This window comes from Mastacembelus armatus, chromosome 8 (assembly GCF_900324485.2).
Source record: "Mastacembelus armatus chromosome 8, fMasArm1.2, whole genome shotgun sequence".
In the NCBI taxonomy this organism is placed as follows: domain Eukaryota; kingdom Metazoa; phylum Chordata; class Actinopteri; order Synbranchiformes; family Mastacembelidae; genus Mastacembelus; species Mastacembelus armatus.
Window position 1 is genome coordinate 15,637,314 of NC_046640.1, and position 16,696 is coordinate 15,654,009.

General features: G+C 42.4%; 3 protein-coding genes across 5 annotated transcripts; 1 reads left to right on the plus strand and 2 right to left on the minus strand.

Annotated features, from left to right (window-relative positions):
- Positions 1-286: 286 nt before the first annotated feature.
- trap1 (TNF receptor-associated protein 1) lies at positions 287-8,011 on the plus strand. Of its 2 annotated transcripts, none has more exons than XM_026324705.2 (18): positions 287-507; positions 954-1,127; positions 1,236-1,318; positions 1,846-1,986; positions 2,846-2,917; positions 3,051-3,211; positions 3,332-3,441; positions 3,526-3,599; positions 3,868-4,023; positions 4,152-4,272; positions 4,415-4,484; positions 4,670-4,817; positions 4,933-5,118; positions 5,461-5,599; positions 5,686-5,771; positions 5,969-6,114; positions 6,235-6,307; positions 7,216-8,011. In XM_026324705.2, exons 1-18 carry the CDS (start codon positions 387-389, stop codon positions 7,315-7,317), a joined length of 2,163 nt encoding a protein of 720 aa, XP_026180490.1. In that variant the 5' UTR covers positions 287-386; the 3' UTR covers positions 7,318-8,011. The 2 variants fall into 2 exon arrangements, with proteins under 2 accessions (XP_026180490.1, XP_026180491.1); XM_026324706.2 differs by having other exon boundaries at positions 957-1,127.
- LOC113140734 (MAPK regulated corepressor interacting protein 2-like) lies at positions 7,905-12,326 on the minus strand. Of its 2 annotated transcripts, none has more exons than XM_026324709.2 (5): positions 11,831-12,326; positions 11,640-11,709; positions 11,014-11,153; positions 9,954-10,058; positions 7,905-8,450 (listed from the first exon to the last, which is right to left on the minus strand). In XM_026324709.2, exons 1-5 carry the CDS (start codon positions 11,883-11,885, stop codon positions 8,380-8,382), a joined length of 441 nt encoding a protein of 146 aa, XP_026180494.1. In that variant the 5' UTR covers positions 11,886-12,326; the 3' UTR covers positions 7,905-8,379. The 2 variants fall into 2 exon arrangements, with proteins under 2 accessions (XP_026180494.1, XP_026180496.1); XM_026324711.2 differs by having other exon boundaries at positions 11,006-11,153.
- A 1,583-nt stretch (positions 12,327-13,909) lies between these two features.
- LOC113140733 (glycerophosphodiester phosphodiesterase 1-like) lies at positions 13,910-16,348 on the minus strand. Its single transcript, XM_026324708.2, has 6 exons — positions 16,075-16,348; positions 15,457-15,632; positions 15,066-15,171; positions 14,889-14,981; positions 14,326-14,537; positions 13,910-14,065 (listed from the first exon to the last, which is right to left on the minus strand). The coding sequence occupies exons 1-6, from the start codon at positions 16,333-16,335 to the stop codon at positions 13,918-13,920; spliced, it is 996 nt and encodes a 331-aa protein (XP_026180493.1). The 5' UTR covers positions 16,336-16,348; the 3' UTR covers positions 13,910-13,917.
- Between the last annotated feature and the right edge of the window lie 348 nt (positions 16,349-16,696).

Consider the following 16,696-nt stretch of genomic DNA (forward strand, 5'->3'; position numbering starts at 1 on the left):
CAAGATTGTTTTGTTCTAGTCGGCACCAACTAACTTAAATGCTTATTTTAAACATATATTAGTTGGATTTTTATTATATTTATTTACCACTATTTGACCTTGAAGGGCAGTAAATAAAAAAAAATCTTTAAATAATTAAGAGGTCCAGTAAATTAAATGATGAATGATACATGGGTATAAATCAAGCAGGGATTATTTTTTAATAAATATAGGTCTGAATAGATATATTACTTTTACAGGAGACAATTTGACACTTTTCGTCAGGCAGTGTGATTGGCGCCGTGCTGACGTCATTATGAGGCGCAGACGTGGGTCCTACCTGCACTGTCGTTCAGCGTGTCCCGGTCAGTGGTCCCGTGCTTTGCTCGCCTTTCCCTCCGGTCATCATGTCCCGCTGTCTCGCTGTGGCTCGGTTGGCGGTCGGTGCCTCTCACAGAGTCAACCCACGGTTGGTGTCGTGTGTGCGGGGGCTGAGCAGCCGAACTGTTTCAGCCCGTTTCACTGGAGGTAAGCTGTGTTTGTTAGCCTAGCCTGCTAACTAACCCTGCTAACAAGATCCTGCAGCTCAGTTTCTAATTATCACACTGCAGCTTTAAAACGTGAGCTTGCCTGGATGGGGTCGTGATAGCTGTAAAATGCTTTTATATGGGATTCAGCAAACACTGATCATCAGAATAGTTAAATTAAAACTTGAGTCAGTGGGCTAATCCATTAATTTACTTATTATTGCACCTTTTAAAATGATTGTTCTTATCCTGAACTCTGATATGGGATAGTTTTTTCTTATTTGTCACTGACATCTTGTGAGTTCCCATCTCCAAATTACCAAATTGAAAGTCACAGCACTCAGACCTTTGAGTAACACAGCCCAGAGTAGTCTGCCCTCTGGATGGCACCCCGGGGAACAACGAGGCTGTACCAGGGTTCTCGGATAATCTTTCTCCTCTTGTCAGCAGACCTGCAGGTTGGACAGCTGCACAAGTGGAGCAGTCGGCCCAGAGTGTGGAACTCGCAGCGCCCCTGCCTCGGCTTCAGCCAGCAGTCTTACTACAGCACCCAGGAGGCTGAGAAAGAGCCAGAGGAGGAGCCCCTGCACACCATAATCAGTGACACAGAGTCTGTGCAAGGTGCTGGGACAGCAGCAGACCTAATTCTGCTTGAATCTTGTGTCACATAGTTGATTATTTTTCATGTTTAAACTAATCTCAGTGTTGCCGTTTCCGTCTTTTATCCAGGTGACTTGTCCAAACATGAATTTCAGGCTGAAACAAAAAAGCTGCTGGACATTGTTGCCAGGTCTCTATACTCAGAGAAAGAGGTATGTATGGGGTTAGGAGAGGGATCTGCAACTTTGCTACACTGATGTTTAAGTTTATTAGCAAAAACTAGTCGTCTCTGACCTTAAAATATGATATCAGTCCAAACTGATAAATAACATGCTTTGACCCTTGAACCAATAGAGAACATTGTGTCCTTTGTCTGGGGGCATATTTAATATCAATATGCGGTGAAAACAACAAAGCTAAAACAGTTTTGAATAATTATTGCTTTAATTATTAATGTTTTTGTAGATACCTGGGTTCAGTGTGTCCACTCAGTTATTTAGTCTTGATTGGAATGTGGATTGTAATATGAAAAACTGTTTTACATTTTTTCTTCACAAACTACAGGAATAAAATAATCATATAACTGTGAATTGTGTAGGTAACAATTGGACCATAATGTAACAGAATCATGTATTTGTTTTATGTATTGTTATAGTTTTTATGATTGTGAGTGTTTTTTCATTTCCCACACTGAACTCTCTGTCATTGATCACTCCTGGCGTGTTCCTCGTCCTGCCAGGTGTTCATCAGGGAGCTTATCTCCAACGGCAGTGACGCTCTTGAGAAACTGCGTCACAAACTGATCACAGCAGGAGGTGAAACAGCTCCTATGGAGATTCACCTGCAGACCAACGCTGCCAAGGGCACCTTCACCATCCAGGTACAGCCATATCTGTGGGGGATGTGCAGCCTGCATGAATTTGAAGTGACTGGTGGTAATGTATAAGTCAGCAGTGGGCACAGAAAGGCTGAAGAAATGATTTTTGTATCAGTGCATGTAAAAAGATAAAATGATTAAACACAACATTAGGAAATAATTGCAGTGTGAGCAGTGCCACCAACCAGACAATGATGGTTTGGTATTCCTGAAGTTGTTTTGGGTCACAGAGTACCTTGTACCAGCCTCAGCAATGTTCTGGGATCAGCATAAATGTGAAAGAAAGAAAATCAATAACGTTACAGGTGTGTTCAGTAGACTCGACTGTAGCTTTTAAATGCCTCCTCAAAGCTCAATTTTTCAAAGGTCTACACTTGATGTTTACGTCGGCACCTTTTAAAGTATGTTTTTGGTGTTTTAATCCATTTAATTTTATCGTCAGCCATTTTTTTGTGTTTTTTTTAGGCTGTTTTATACCCAGTGTTATTTTTACTGCCATTCTGTCATATGAACTTTTTTCTATTTATTTGCATTTTACCTGCTTATACATCAGCCAGTTTCTATTCATTTCTATTTTGAGCAATTTTGTGTATGGGCCACATGCTGCTAGACACTGCATGTGCTCTATTGCATTGTGACATTGCCCACAAGACTTTTTTTTACTCACCTGCTCAACATAAAAAACGACACGTTCTTTTAAACGAAATCCATCGTAATCAATCAAATTAAAATAGATCAATCAAAATAGAAACAAAACAGAAAAATCATGAGATGTTTAGCTCCTGTTGAGCTGAGCTACGTTGCCACCTGGTGGATGAAGGTCTTTCGTTTTGAATGACTGAGATTCTCTGCTCTCTAACAGGACACAGGTGTAGGGATGAACAAAGAGGACCTGGTGGCCAACCTGGGGACCATCGCCCGCTCTGGTTCAAAGGTGACTCAGAGCTGTTCCACTCTTACATTCTCACTTCTTTTCTACTTCTTGTTATTATTGTGGTCACACTTGTATTTGTAATGTGAGCTGTTACCACTCATTCTGTCACAATAATTTCTTCTGCATACTGTAGGCATTTTTGGATGCCCTGCAGAACCAGGCAGAGGCCAGCAGCACCATCATTGGTCAGTTCGGGGTTGGGTTCTACTCTGCCTTCATGGTGGCTGACCACGTGGATGTCTACTCCCGTTCTGCCGAGCCCGGTGCATCTGGATACAAATGGTCCTCAGACGGGTGAGTGGGAGGGGCGGGAACACTATGGAGTCTAGCAGGTGTGCAGATAAAGCCCTAAATCTGTGAAATGACTATAACCAAATGTGACCCTTAGATGTCCTCTGTCCCTGTCTCTCTCAGCTCTGGTGTTTTTGCGATCGCTGAGGCCAGTGGTGTTCAGCAGGGAACAAAGATTGTGCTGCATCTCAAAGACGAGTGCAAAGAGTTCTCCTCCGAGGACAGGGTTAAAGGTAGAACTGATGGAGCTGCTGCAAAAGCTGAACTGTAAATCCATGAGGAGACACATTGTACATTACTGCATATTTCTGTTTCAGAGGTCGTAACAAAGTACAGTAACTTTGTGAGCTTTCCCATCTTCCTGAATGGACGGCGGCTCAACACTCTGCAGGTGAGCTGCTCTAATTCTGCTCTTGTGTTAATCCAACATCAGCTTTTAAAGTAGTTTGAAAATGTGACATTACAGTCAAAACATGATTTTCTTCCACAAAGATTTTTATTTTAAAATGTCTAACATGAAAAAAAAAGTCTGATTTTCTTTCCAGGGCAAATTTTAGCTAAAATGTTTTCTATTTAAGGAAGAAATTTCAACTTAGTTGCACTCTTTCACTCTTGCAGATGTGCTCATATTCCATCCTTCTCTATTTGTTTGCCTTCAGGCCTTGTGGATGATGGAGCCAAAGGACATCAGTGACTGGCAGCATGAGGAGTTCTACCGCTATGTCGCCCAGGCCTACGATAAGCCCCGTTACACACTGCACTACCGCGCCGACGCCCCGCTCAACATTCGCAGCATCTTCTACGTCCCTGACATGGTGAGAAGCTCAGGACTGTAAAGTTAAGCTTGCGAGTCTTTGTGCGTATGACGTCCAGCAAAGTCATTTCATGTGAGTTTTCACTGCCAAACTAACATGAATAACATGAACTTGGTTTTTGTCAACAGAAGCCAAGCATGTTCGATGTGAGCAGGGAGATGGGCTCCAGTGTGGCTCTATACAGCAGGAAAGTCCTGATCCAGACCAAAGCCACTGACATCCTGCCCAAATGGCTGCGCTTCCTGCGAGGTCTGGATCATCCCAACTGCCTCCATCTGCTCTGATGGAGAGGCTTGATTCTACACACATGACTTCATAAGATAAAACAAACACATTTGATTTTTGACTGCTAAGCTGAACACTACGTGTCTGTGTGTGTGTGTGTGTGCAGGCGTAGTGGATAGTGAGGATATCCCCTTGAATCTAAGCAGAGAGCTGCTACAGGAGAGCGCCCTCATCAGGTACAGCCCCAATATTTCCAATGGCCGTGATCATTTATATTGTAATCACTTTGCTTTGAATCAGAATTTGTGTAAGAATTTTTTTAATCATCATTAACTGTTGAAATCAATGTGCTACTCAAATCTTTTTAGATTTACTTCAATACTGATCTACTAATTATTTGCCTACCATCACCTCTCTGCAGGAAGCTTCGTGACGTTTTGCAGCAGAGGGTGATCCGCTTCCTGCTGGACCAGAGCAAGAAAGAACCAGAGAAGTACAACAAGTTCTTTGAGGACTATGGCCTCTTCATGAGGGAAGGCATTGTCACCACCCAGGAACAAGATGTCAAGGTGACGACCTTTCCAACGCTCTGCATGAAACATTTAAAGCTTTTTTTGCATTTTACTTTGCACAAATGACCAGCATCATTAACAGTGGCAGGCTCCCTCCACGTTGTCTGTGTAGGAGGATATTGCGAAGCTGCTGCGGTTCGAGTCTTCCGCTCTGCCAGCAGGCCAGCAGACCAATCTGATGGAGTATGCCTCCCGCATGAAGGCTGGCACACGCAACATCTACTACCTGTGTGCACCAAACCGCCATCTTGCAGAGCACTCTCCCTACTATGAAGCCATGAAAAACAAAGACATGGAGGTGAATCTGATGTGATTCATAATTATGATTGTTTGTTTAGAAATCACTAAGTTAAAGGCCAGTGTGCAAACTATCCAAATACTAGACGGTCCCAGTATTTTCCAGCTGTACAGTGCCATGCAATAAATGTCCTACATACCAACATATAAAGTATTTAAAAATATACATCATCACATATTATCTCTCAACTACACAGGAGTGTAATCCAGGAACAGATGGATTGTTTCTCAATATTTAATTTAGTGATTTGAATTTTTCCATTGGAGAAACGGGGAATTTGTTTTTACAAATGGATTGCTTTAGATTTACTGGTCTTAAGGGGCTTTTTGTGTGTGTGTGCAGGTGCTGTTCTGCTACGAGCAGTTTGACGAGCTCACCCTACTCCACCTCCGAGAGTTTGACAAGAAGAAGCTGATCTCAGTGGAGACGGACATTGTGGTTGATCACTACAAGGAGGAGAAGTTTGAGGACAGCAAACCTGGTCTGCTTTGGTCTCGTATGTGCATTTGGAAATGTAACATGGTGTGATGCCTGTAACCCAGACGCTTTGTCTTTCATTCTCTGCAGCATCTGAGCGTCTGACACAGGAGCAGGCTGATGACCTGATGGCCTGGATGAAAAACGCTCTGGGTCCCCGAGTAGCCAACATAAAGGTAAAGATGAGACTAGAGTAAGTTTAAGGTGCCTGACAAAGAATCAGTCCAGTCATGGATGAAAGTTGTGCAGTTTTTTTTTAATCATGTCATTTCAACAACAATTTTTTTTTTTTTTTTCCCTAACTGGCCTGATGAAGACTGCACATGTAACTTGTAGATGCTTTGTATAATACATTTTCTCCATTGGCGCCCAGCTGACTCCTCGCCTGGACACCCACCCCGCCATGATCACTGTGCTGGAAATGGGTGCAGCGCGCCACTTTCTCCGTACCCAGCAGTTGGCCCGCACTGCTGAGGAGAGAGCTCAGATTCTGCAGCCCACACTAGAGATCAACGCAGGGTAAGAGAGAGGCGGGCGGGATGGGATATATTTACTGGTTGGAATTGATGGACAAAAATAGTGTAAATGTGGGTTTGAGTCCAGCTCTCACTGTCTTGTACCTCTTCCAACACCTGACAGGCACGACCTGATCAAGAAGTTGCATGCACTGAAGGACACAAACTCTGAGCTGGCTGGTCTGCTACTGGAACAGGTAATGTGGGTTGTACATGGGGTAAGGGAGCTGTCAAAAACATTAAGATAAGAAACCTTTATTTGTCCTACAGTGGGGAGATTGCATTGTTGCAACAGTACAAGTACACAGCAGAGTGCCAGAAGTAGCAAAGATAAATAAGAAATACTAAGTGGAATAAAACTATAAATGTGTAATCATCAATCTGTGTTCCTGTCATGCTGGAGCACATCAGTTGATGATCCCTTCTTCCCCTGCAAAGGCTTCATTCAGTCACTCACCAGTAGAAGGAGGCTTCTTATTTCCATTGTCATTGTTGGCCCAACACCTTTGGCTGTGGTGGCAGGACAGAAAGGCTCCAGCTCAAGCAGGATTTGAACCTAGAGCCTTCAGGTTGAGGGGAGACGGCACTAACCACTACACTGTCATTCCTGCTGCTTTAGCATCTGTGGTTGTGCATAAATAAAGGTTGTACAGAACATTGGCTTTTACAGACTGTCGTATAGAGTTTCCAAACCTTTATGCACAAACATAGATGCATGTTTATCAGTGCATGCACGTCTTTTTGACAGCTCCTTTAAGACTTAGAGCAGGACCTGGAACAGATTTTTGTTTCTGCCACAACAAGGTCATATGAAAACATAACTATCCATTTGTTTAACAAGATGGTATTAATAATTAACTTCGATAACTGCAGACTTGTGTAACGAGCGATGTAACGAGCATGTTGTTGTACTGATGGAATTAGAGCTAATGTAAATTTTGATTTGAGCTATTTGCAGTTTGTAATTACAGGTTTCGGTTTCTTTCTCTTTCAGCAGGTTTAATTCACCTTGTACAGGTTATCACTGTTGAAAGAGGTTTGCCAGTTGTTTTATATTCTGTCAGTGCCGTTTTTAAAGATTTGCTACTTTTAATCTTTGATTCAGATCTACGACAACGCCATGATCGCAGCAGGCCTGAATGATGATCCCCGACCAATGATTTCCCGCCTGAACGATCTGCTGACTAAAGCTCTGGAGAAGCACTGAGAGCCGCGCGTAGACATGAACAGCGCAGACCTGGCTTTGATGCCAGCGAACCGTAGACTCGAGCATTTACAACAGCTGAGGGGCCAACAGACCTGGAGAACTGCAGTTTCTAAACAGCACTACAGGACTCTGACCTCTTTCCCCTCTGGAGTACTTCATCCCCACTTGTGGAGCGCACAAAACCTTAAGAAGCTCAGCTGGAAAAAGATGAACTGTTAGCAGCATCCTAGACAGCTTTTCCATAAACACATCTTTATCTCTGTTTAGCGAGCTTTCAGCAGAAGGTTCTAGTTTTGTTTTAGGAGACTAAAACAGCCCGAAACAATTCTGCTCATAAAGTCTGTAGTTACACCTGATATTTCAGTGACTTTGACTTGTCACACATGAGGGTGGTAAACATTTCAAAAGTCTGTTGAAATACCATGTGTAATTACGGAGTTTGCATTAGAGCTTTGAAGTGTCAAGAGACTGATCATAATCAGGACGTCCTAAAATTATTATTCACATTATTTAATTTAATGTTTTATAAAAAGCTAACTGCTTGAAGTGTGATACTATTTCCTGTGATGAAAAACATCTGAACAGGGTCAGATGAAAAAATGTTTATTTGTACACAGTCAAGCTGCAAACGTGACTTGTCATTCATGTATTTTCTGAAAGTTTCCATTGATATTAAACTGGTGAATCAAATGTATAATATATCTGAAATACTGTATAAGCATTTATGGGGCTTTTGGTGATATTTTGCTTGTGTCAGCAATGAGTTGAATAAACGATTTTTGTTACAATTAGAAAAGATGCCAATTCAGAGCTTCTTACAAGTTTACTGCATTTCAAAGTAACATGACATCTGCATGAGAGGGTAGTAAGAAAGGGCTTGACTTTCACATTGTTCTCCAGTGTTACAAACTGAATATTTACTGTCTGTCCATTTAAACCATATATATCAGGGCATTTTGACCCATCGCACCTGCTGTTCCCAGGAGTCCTCTCCTCTCTGTGTCCCATCCTGCCTCAGGTCTCACCTCATGACGGTCCAGATCCACAGGTCCCAGAGAAATGTCAGGATAGTTTGTCTATGTTGGCTAGAAAGCGCTGTGCCCACCATTCATCCAGGTCAATGGGCACGAAGTCTGAAAAGAGGGGAATTAATTTAAATACACCATGACATATATAAATAATATGTTACTAATCACTACTTAGGTAAATGTAAAATGATTAAAATACAATAAAATAAATACATGTATAAATAATAAACAGACGCGCAGATTTATGAATAAACAAAAACATTTACCTCTGTTACTTTAATTTATAACCTTGGATTTAATGTGTAGATACAAAACATGCCTTGACCTTACGGTTTTATTATGAAAGTCTTGACCGGATGTATCCCTCTACACTAGCTGCAATTGACAGGACACTTGTGCATGGGTACTCACTGCCCTCTAGTGGCCGTACAACGAAACTGTCTCCTTAAAGCCTCGTTTAAATCGTTACGTTTAAAATGTAGTGACAACTATAAATAACATCAGGAGCGACAACAAAGTGTTTTCTTTTTGCCATTGCGCCTGCTAGCGTTAGCAGCATATGTAGCTATAACTTAGCAAACGTTACATCAGTGTCAGACATGCTAGCATGCTAACTCTCCCCAGATTTTAACAATAAAAACAAAACAATAAAAGTGAAATGGTCTATGAGAAAATATCAGAGCGGTCGCATTAAACCGCCACATAATTTGGAAAAAATTAAGACATATTTATCTTTAAAGCGATAATATTATTTCGAGGTATTGGGAAATCTGTTGTGATTACCTCCCTCTAGCGGTCGCAATTCAGAATTGCACCATCTGTCAAGTTAACGTCAATGCAGCAACAGGCTAACACACTACCACTTCCGGTAAACACAATAACAAAACTATTGTGTGACCTGTGTATCATCGTTAAGTAGCCACAATTACAGACTACAACTGCACTATTATTTTATCATCATCATCATCATTATTATATAAACATGACTGAGTGACGCTGGCGTAACTTACTATTAAAAGATTTAGACGAATAAAACATGAAACAAATTGTCACGGTAGTTTGACTTTCAGGCTGGCAACACTAACAATGTCAAACGCAAACATTTTAGAACTGCTAACATTATTTTCTCAGAAATAATCACAACACATTCTACAAGAAAATTACCGCTATTTAACAGAATATATTGTTTGCACTGCCCTCTGCTGGTCGCAAAGAGAAACCAACAATTTTATCCGTAAATTTAACGTCAATACTACACTGACCTAGCATACTACTGCTTCCGGTAAACACTTTCAAAGTAAAACCAACAAACAACTTGTGAGACACTAAGACACATTTGACTAATGAGCCTAAATGAATAAAATATTAAGAAGTCATCTACTTTTAGGGTCCAATGTGTCAGTGTAAAAGACAAACAGGGATCATAGTCTTATATTCTAGCTGTTACAGATGACTTTGTTTTAAAAACAGTCATACTATGTGAAAAATGAACACAATTCAGCCTTAAAATGAGGTATCAAAAAGACTAAACTCCCAAAAGCAGAGTGGCTTTGAGGAGGATGGAGTAATGTGATGAGAGTTGAGAAGAGGAGGAGTTGCTGTACTCACTGTTCATGTGTGGGCTTGGAGTAGATTCTTTATAGTGGACTGGTCCCTGAGCCTCCTCTGGTCTCTGACTGAGCTCCTGCTCCTGCTGCACCACTTCCTGCCAGGCTGAAAACATAACACCTTGTTCAGTTCAGCCATTAACGAGTGGAAGCTGCTACAGGAATCAGAAGTTACCAGACTGCTGCGATAGTTCAGCCAATATACAGTATAACACCAGTAAATGATATTATTCTCAGCCCAGAGACAGGATTTTAAGAATGTGATCAGCAGCAAATGACCTTGTTTGTCCAAGTTTTAAAAAGTCCTGCATTCCAGTGTAAGTGAAGTGTACAAGTGCAGGTGCTTCAAAGGCCCACACCTGGCAAAAGTGTGAATTTCAAAGAATACAGCATGTGTATGTGTGAGAACTACAACTTCATCTCAGCATCCAGGGCATGGTAAACCCATGGATACGTTCGTGTGCAGGAGAATGAATCAACATTGGACAGCTGTCCTTCTCAGCAACAGCGGCTGGGCCTAAGCTGTGACCTTGTCCGCTCGTTGACAAGGTCACTGAAGTTGTTTATGAGCTGCTGTGGCTGAGCTTCAATGCCAGCAACTTGCAAAATAATGAACTTAAGCCAAATGACTGAATGAGCCTGTGAATATTAAAGAGCCCACACACTTTAAAAGTGGGTCACAGTGTAGTTTCACCCAGACTTCACAAAAGCCTTCATCCTGTCAGGAGGGCTTTTGTTGCCTTTGGTCAAGGCAGACAATGAGTCTCTTTCCCCAAGTGGCTGGTGGCTTGAAGTTAAAGCCAAAAATGCTGTTTCCCTCAGCAGTTGTGCAGGCGCAGGTCCTGAGGAGCGTGATATGTGGGTGTGAGAGCAGCTATCAGTGTGAGAGCAGCTGTGTGGGTGAGGCCTGGGAGGAGACGGCTGCTCAGCTTTTCTTATAAACTGATACTAAAACAATGCCATTCACAAAACAGGCAGTGGGGTGAGAGTGATACAGCGAGACAGTGTAAACTTCTGTCTCATCTCATATTTACACTCATAATATCCACTCACTTTCTTACCCTCATAGACAAACTTGATGTTTTCCTCGTGTGCGGGGGTGAAACTCTCCTCCTGTTGGTTGTCTGCAGGGAGAGCCGGAGCAGCGTGATGGTACTTCTTTCCATTCAGGCGGTTGAAAACGATCTTGGTTGCAGGGAGGCTGAGAGGTTGAAGGGAGAAAGTAAAACATGTCAGGAGTAGTGTGGGGCTTTCTGCCAACACAGAGCGTTTCTTAAGTGTCAGCGTTTGGACTTTAAGTGACACTAGTTTCGTTGAGCAGGAGTCAGACATTGCAGCGGTTGAGTGAAGGACCATGTGCCACCTCGCCTTCCCACAAGGTCACACACACACACACACACACACACTCACACACGGACTGGGTGGCTCAAAGGCATTAAAAGAGCCCAGTAAACACACTCAGCCGTGGGGAAGTCATAGTGTGACGATGTTGCTGTAGCTCATATGAGCCAGGTTGATGAGTGAACATCACTCTCAGGACTAACACAGGACACAGTTCACCTGGAACCAGGTCTAAACTTTCAACAGAAATAACCCAAACTTTTCAAAACAACACAGTTGATCTACACTATTGAAGCCCTGTGGAGGTTTTTCATTCCCAGTGTCTCTTCAGGGGCTTGACACTTACTCGGGTATGTTCCAGGGCGTCTGTTTGTGCTTGAAGTCGTTTATTTTGTTGTCCAGCTGCTGTGTAGGCCCTTTTTAAATGACAAAAAGCAGTTTAACATTAGTTTCCCACCAAGATGAATGTGTGAAGGATCTGTGAAAAATGGGTTTGACATAGTTGAGGGTTGGTAATTAAAATTCAAAGCGTCTCACCGGTGCGTCGCTGAGTGACCAGTTTGCTGGGACCTCTTGTAATTGTGTACATCATGCGCCGGAAAAGTCACCTGTAAACTTTTAACTTTGGCACTGAGGCTAAGTGGAAAGAACAGGGTGAGTCCAGGTGGAGCAGCTGCAGGTGCGTGTTAAGGCACTTTGAGTTAAGTTTCCTGCAGGATCAGTCGGTGGAAGGACGTCACTCTTCTCCTCAGCTGCTGGGGATGAATTCATCTACAGGCTGACATTGTGGAGGCACCGCAAACCCACGGAGCTGACACGACACCGGAGAGGATACTTGGTGACCAGTCATCAAACCGTGCGCCGCGCGTAAAACCAACAGCCAGGGCGCACGTCCACCTGCGAAGCCTTCCGCCTTCACCTGACAGTCCTCGCAGATAACAGAAGTCACTTTGGTGCTGAGGAGTCCTGCGCTGCCACCATGTCACATAACCTGAATCAGCCACGGTCATTCATGAGGCATGTGCTCGGTCAACGCGCAGGCGTTCTCAACATCCTGACACGCCTCTCTCGGCGCTTTAAAGAGACATGATCTTAACTGATCTGAAACCTGGGAACTCCGGGTCCAACAGGCTGCGGACTGAACCTCTTCCGTGGTTTGATGTTGTAAAAATTAAGCAAACAAAATCCTGTCAGCTGAGCTGAATTTGTCCAAAAATTTATTTACCGGGGTCATTTGTCTGCTGGGCCGCAGCTATAGGAACTGTCCTGTGTTTACAGTACACACAGGACAGGACAGGTGCACAATACAATCATACACACACAATGCAACCATGCTTTACCTCTACTGGACTTTCACTTTACATCTGAATACGGTTAAAAGCTTCACTAACTTACACATGACTAACAAAAGGTTCTTTCAACTTAAGGGAAGATGATTTTCTGAAGGAGCCTTTTATGATAATGTGTTTTTAAACTTAAAGAAACAAAGAAGGATGTTAAACAATGTCAGTGCCATGTCCTCTCTAACATATATATATATATATATATATATATGCACACACACATTCTACAATTAGACAAATTACAGTGGACTGTTTAAGGCTGAATCTGATATTCTTTACACTTAATATATTTAAATATTACTGTAATAAGGCAAAACAATTAAGTTACATTAAAATAAATAGTATTTGTTCCTCTAAATGTAATTCACTGTGGAGAATTCTTCAAGTGACAAGTGGATCAAGTAAAACTGAACAAATTTCATGTGAGCTTTGTGTGTTTTTTAGTGTTTTGCAGGCAGGAGGGCACTGCAGGGATTTACATCCTTCTCTAGTGAGGTTTCACATGCGCTAACTAGAGTACATATATCTCCTCTACATGATGAATTATGTTGTCTTTATATTCTGAGTCAATCAGATTGTCTTGTCTACATGAACAACTGTGGCTTCACGACAAAAGGCAAATTTCTGAGCAATCAAGTATCATCTTGTCAAGTTGTAGAATATTCACAGGAGATTTTCTGGAGACGATTATTCAATAACTATCATGAAAGCTGCTGTATGACGTCATTCTGTCTAATGTTAAAACTATATACACCAGTGCCTCTTTAAAGGAGGAACAAAGCCTCTGACAGATCAGCAGAGAAGGTAGAAAAGATCTTTAAGGTAGCATAATCCTAATCCCTGGTCCAGGAGAGTCGGAGGTATTGCTGCTCGTACTTTGACAAGGATGAGGACAGAGACAGTAAAGCCTTCTGTGGTTTAATGTGACTGTAAATTTAAAGGGAAATTACCTGTATGCCAGCTACAGGTAATTGTGTATACTCTACACTAAATCATGCATGGATTTCTAAAAAGTTCAGGTTATTCGATTGCAACTACAGAGTCGGTTAGCACCAAATTCCAAGCTTCCTTCCTCTTTAGATTGAAGTTAATCTATTGAGCAGATTTCAGGGTTTTATGTTTTTTAAAAAGCCAAATTTATTATGAATGAAACTGGTGAATTTTTTCTCCTTTTTGGCAAATGAAAGACATTCTTACTTCTGATTCATTCATTAGGAAGCTGTGAAAGATTTTCTTTCACCCATATGTCCTGAACTTCTGAATGTGTGTGTGTGTGATGATTCAGTAATGAGGATCACAGTCTTCTAGCAGGCTGTCTGTGATGTAGCTGATCTTCAGCAGGTTTTGGTAGAAGTCTTTCTCCACAGCAGTGTTAACAGTCCAGCCAACCACCTCCACCCCTCGCTCTGCCCAGTACTGAACATAGTCCCTGAGTGAAAGGAAGGAGGAGGGTGAACAGACAAAGACAGAGCCCACAGCCACACACACATTTCTGGTTGCAAAACATTTAGATATAAATAAAATTACCATCTAGTGTTGAAAATTATTTTTCTAGTGATTCAAATGAATCAAAAATCAAAAAGAAGTTAGTTTAAAATGACTATATCATAAACTGCAAATGCAGAAGTTAGATCTTAACATTTTAAACTGTTAATGATCCACATCTTTGCACTGTAATGATAAACCTACAGTGAGATGAAGTCTTTCTGCACGAGGATGGCAGAGACACCGCAGAGTTTCCACAGTATGTGGTGGTGGGCCCAGTCCAACAAGACGTCCAGAACACTAGCCCACACCTGACCCCACGTCGACAGGGTGCGAGGAGTGCCATCGCCAAAACGGCTCAGTCTCCAGGGCCGATGGATCAGAGCCGTGACCACGCTGGGGTCAATCTGACGCATCTGTGGAGGAGGAGGAGTCAGAAATCAGCCAAACACTTTTTTTCTGAGAATTTAGAAGAAAATAATCTAAGAACAAGTTGCAGTCTTTGATTAAATACTTTCAATGGCTCAACATCCCTGTCAAACCATTTATTTATTTTATTCTAGGCCTTTAGCAGTTAGCATTTAATTAATAAACACAAAGGGTATGTAAGCGATTAAATAGAATAAAGATAAAATAACATATATTAATAACAGCTTTCCTGAAACGAAGACTCAGGGCTGTAAGATTGGTAATATCAGTTATCAGCAATAAAACATTTCTGAAGATCAGCAATAGGATTTTTGTTATTTATTTATACATTTTTTTACCTTGTAAATGACTTTGGGTTCAAAAGAGGAAACAATGCTGGAATTGTAAAGGACAGGGAACTTCTTATACATCTCATGAAGCACTGACGCAGCCTGATGAAGAGGAAAACTCCATAAACACAGAGGAAATAGATACATGTACATATACATAAGCCTGTTAGGTTGTATGTTTGGCACCTTATCAGGTTGACCTTTGACATCGAAGAAGATGGTCATCTGGTGTCTGATACATTCCTCCACTGCCTCCTGCAGAGTTGGGACTTTCTCTCCACTGAACCTGTCCCTGGAGACAAAAGACACCACAACAGTTTTAAAGGGAAATCTGTTGTAATATTCATGGTCTATCACCTTCACACATTCAAGTCCGTTTATCTTGTTCCCACTTAAAGTGTTAATCTCATATTTGCAAAGAACAAGGGTTTATGAAAACATTTCCACAACTCAAAACTTCCAGTCAAGTAGCTACTGCACATCTGACTCCATGGGCACGCTGTCCTATGGCAGGTCTGCTTATCGGAACTTAAAATCACAGGTTTTATATCATGACAGATGGACTGAGGAAGCGTACTTTAGCCTGTGTCGGGCAGCAGCGTCAAGTCTCCTTAGTTGGACAAACTGGAGTTTACTAACTGTACCAGAGCCATTGGTGGTACGGTCCACAGTCTCGTCATGCATTAGTATGGGCACTCCATCAGCTGTGAAACTCAGGTCCAGCTCCACTCCAGTCGCCCCGTTCCTACTGGCCTAGGACAGGAGAAGACAAAGGACAAAGACAAAGAGACGACTGTATTCGCAAAATGAAAATGCTGCATAGTGATGAGTGTGATGTGTTTTACTTCAGGTTTCAAACAACATAAGACAATGAGCCTTCAAAAGTAAGAAAGTGTGACAGAGTGTGTGTTCACTAATGTGATCTCCTAGTTAGGAGATCAGGATCTTGATAATATGAAAATATATGTAACTTTCCTTCCCGCACTAAAACCTCTGACAGAAGCATAAAGCTAATAGAAAAATCAAAATGTTTGGTACCAACAATCGCTGGTGCAACCCAGAAACAGGCCTACTTATCCAAGACAAGGTTAAGCATCAGCTGCTGCAGCCTATAAACACTGTTGAAGCTCCATGTAACGTTACAGCTCCACATTTCCATCCCAACAGATGACTGATGTCTGCATGTCAGTCTGACCTCTCTGATCGCAGCCAAAGTGTTCTCCGGTGCGTCGTGGCTCCCTCCGCGATGCGCCACCACCGGAACGCCGCCTGAAGGGGCCCTGGGCCGCAGGACGCGACCGGCCTGGTCCGCAGGCACCGGAGGGAACCGGAACATCACCATGAAGACATAGAGGAACGCGGTGAGGAGAGAGGCCCCCGCAGCGCTCCTCGTCACCAACATCAGCAAGAGAAAAACCGCCGAAAAATACATCACCTCATCCCCGAGCTGCAGCATGGTCAAAGGAGGACGACCGGAGCGGAGGACGGAAGAGTCGTGGCTCAGAAAGAAGACATGGACGGAGCTCAGCTTTCAGCACGGAGGATACTACATGTTGGTGGGCCTGACAGCAGACACACACAGACAATCAGCAGATTCGCTTCAGGATGTGCAGAGGATGGATGGATGGATGTGAGGAGAAGGGCGCGCTGCTGCAGTGGGCAATGTCATCAACACTGAAGTATTTCTAAACATCCGGTCACAACATTCACAATAAAAAGACATCGTTAAATTCAACATGCTTTAGGAAACGTATAGAAATCGTATTGGATGATTAGCCCTTTTCTATCCATGTTAATATAATACGTCTTTAAAGGAC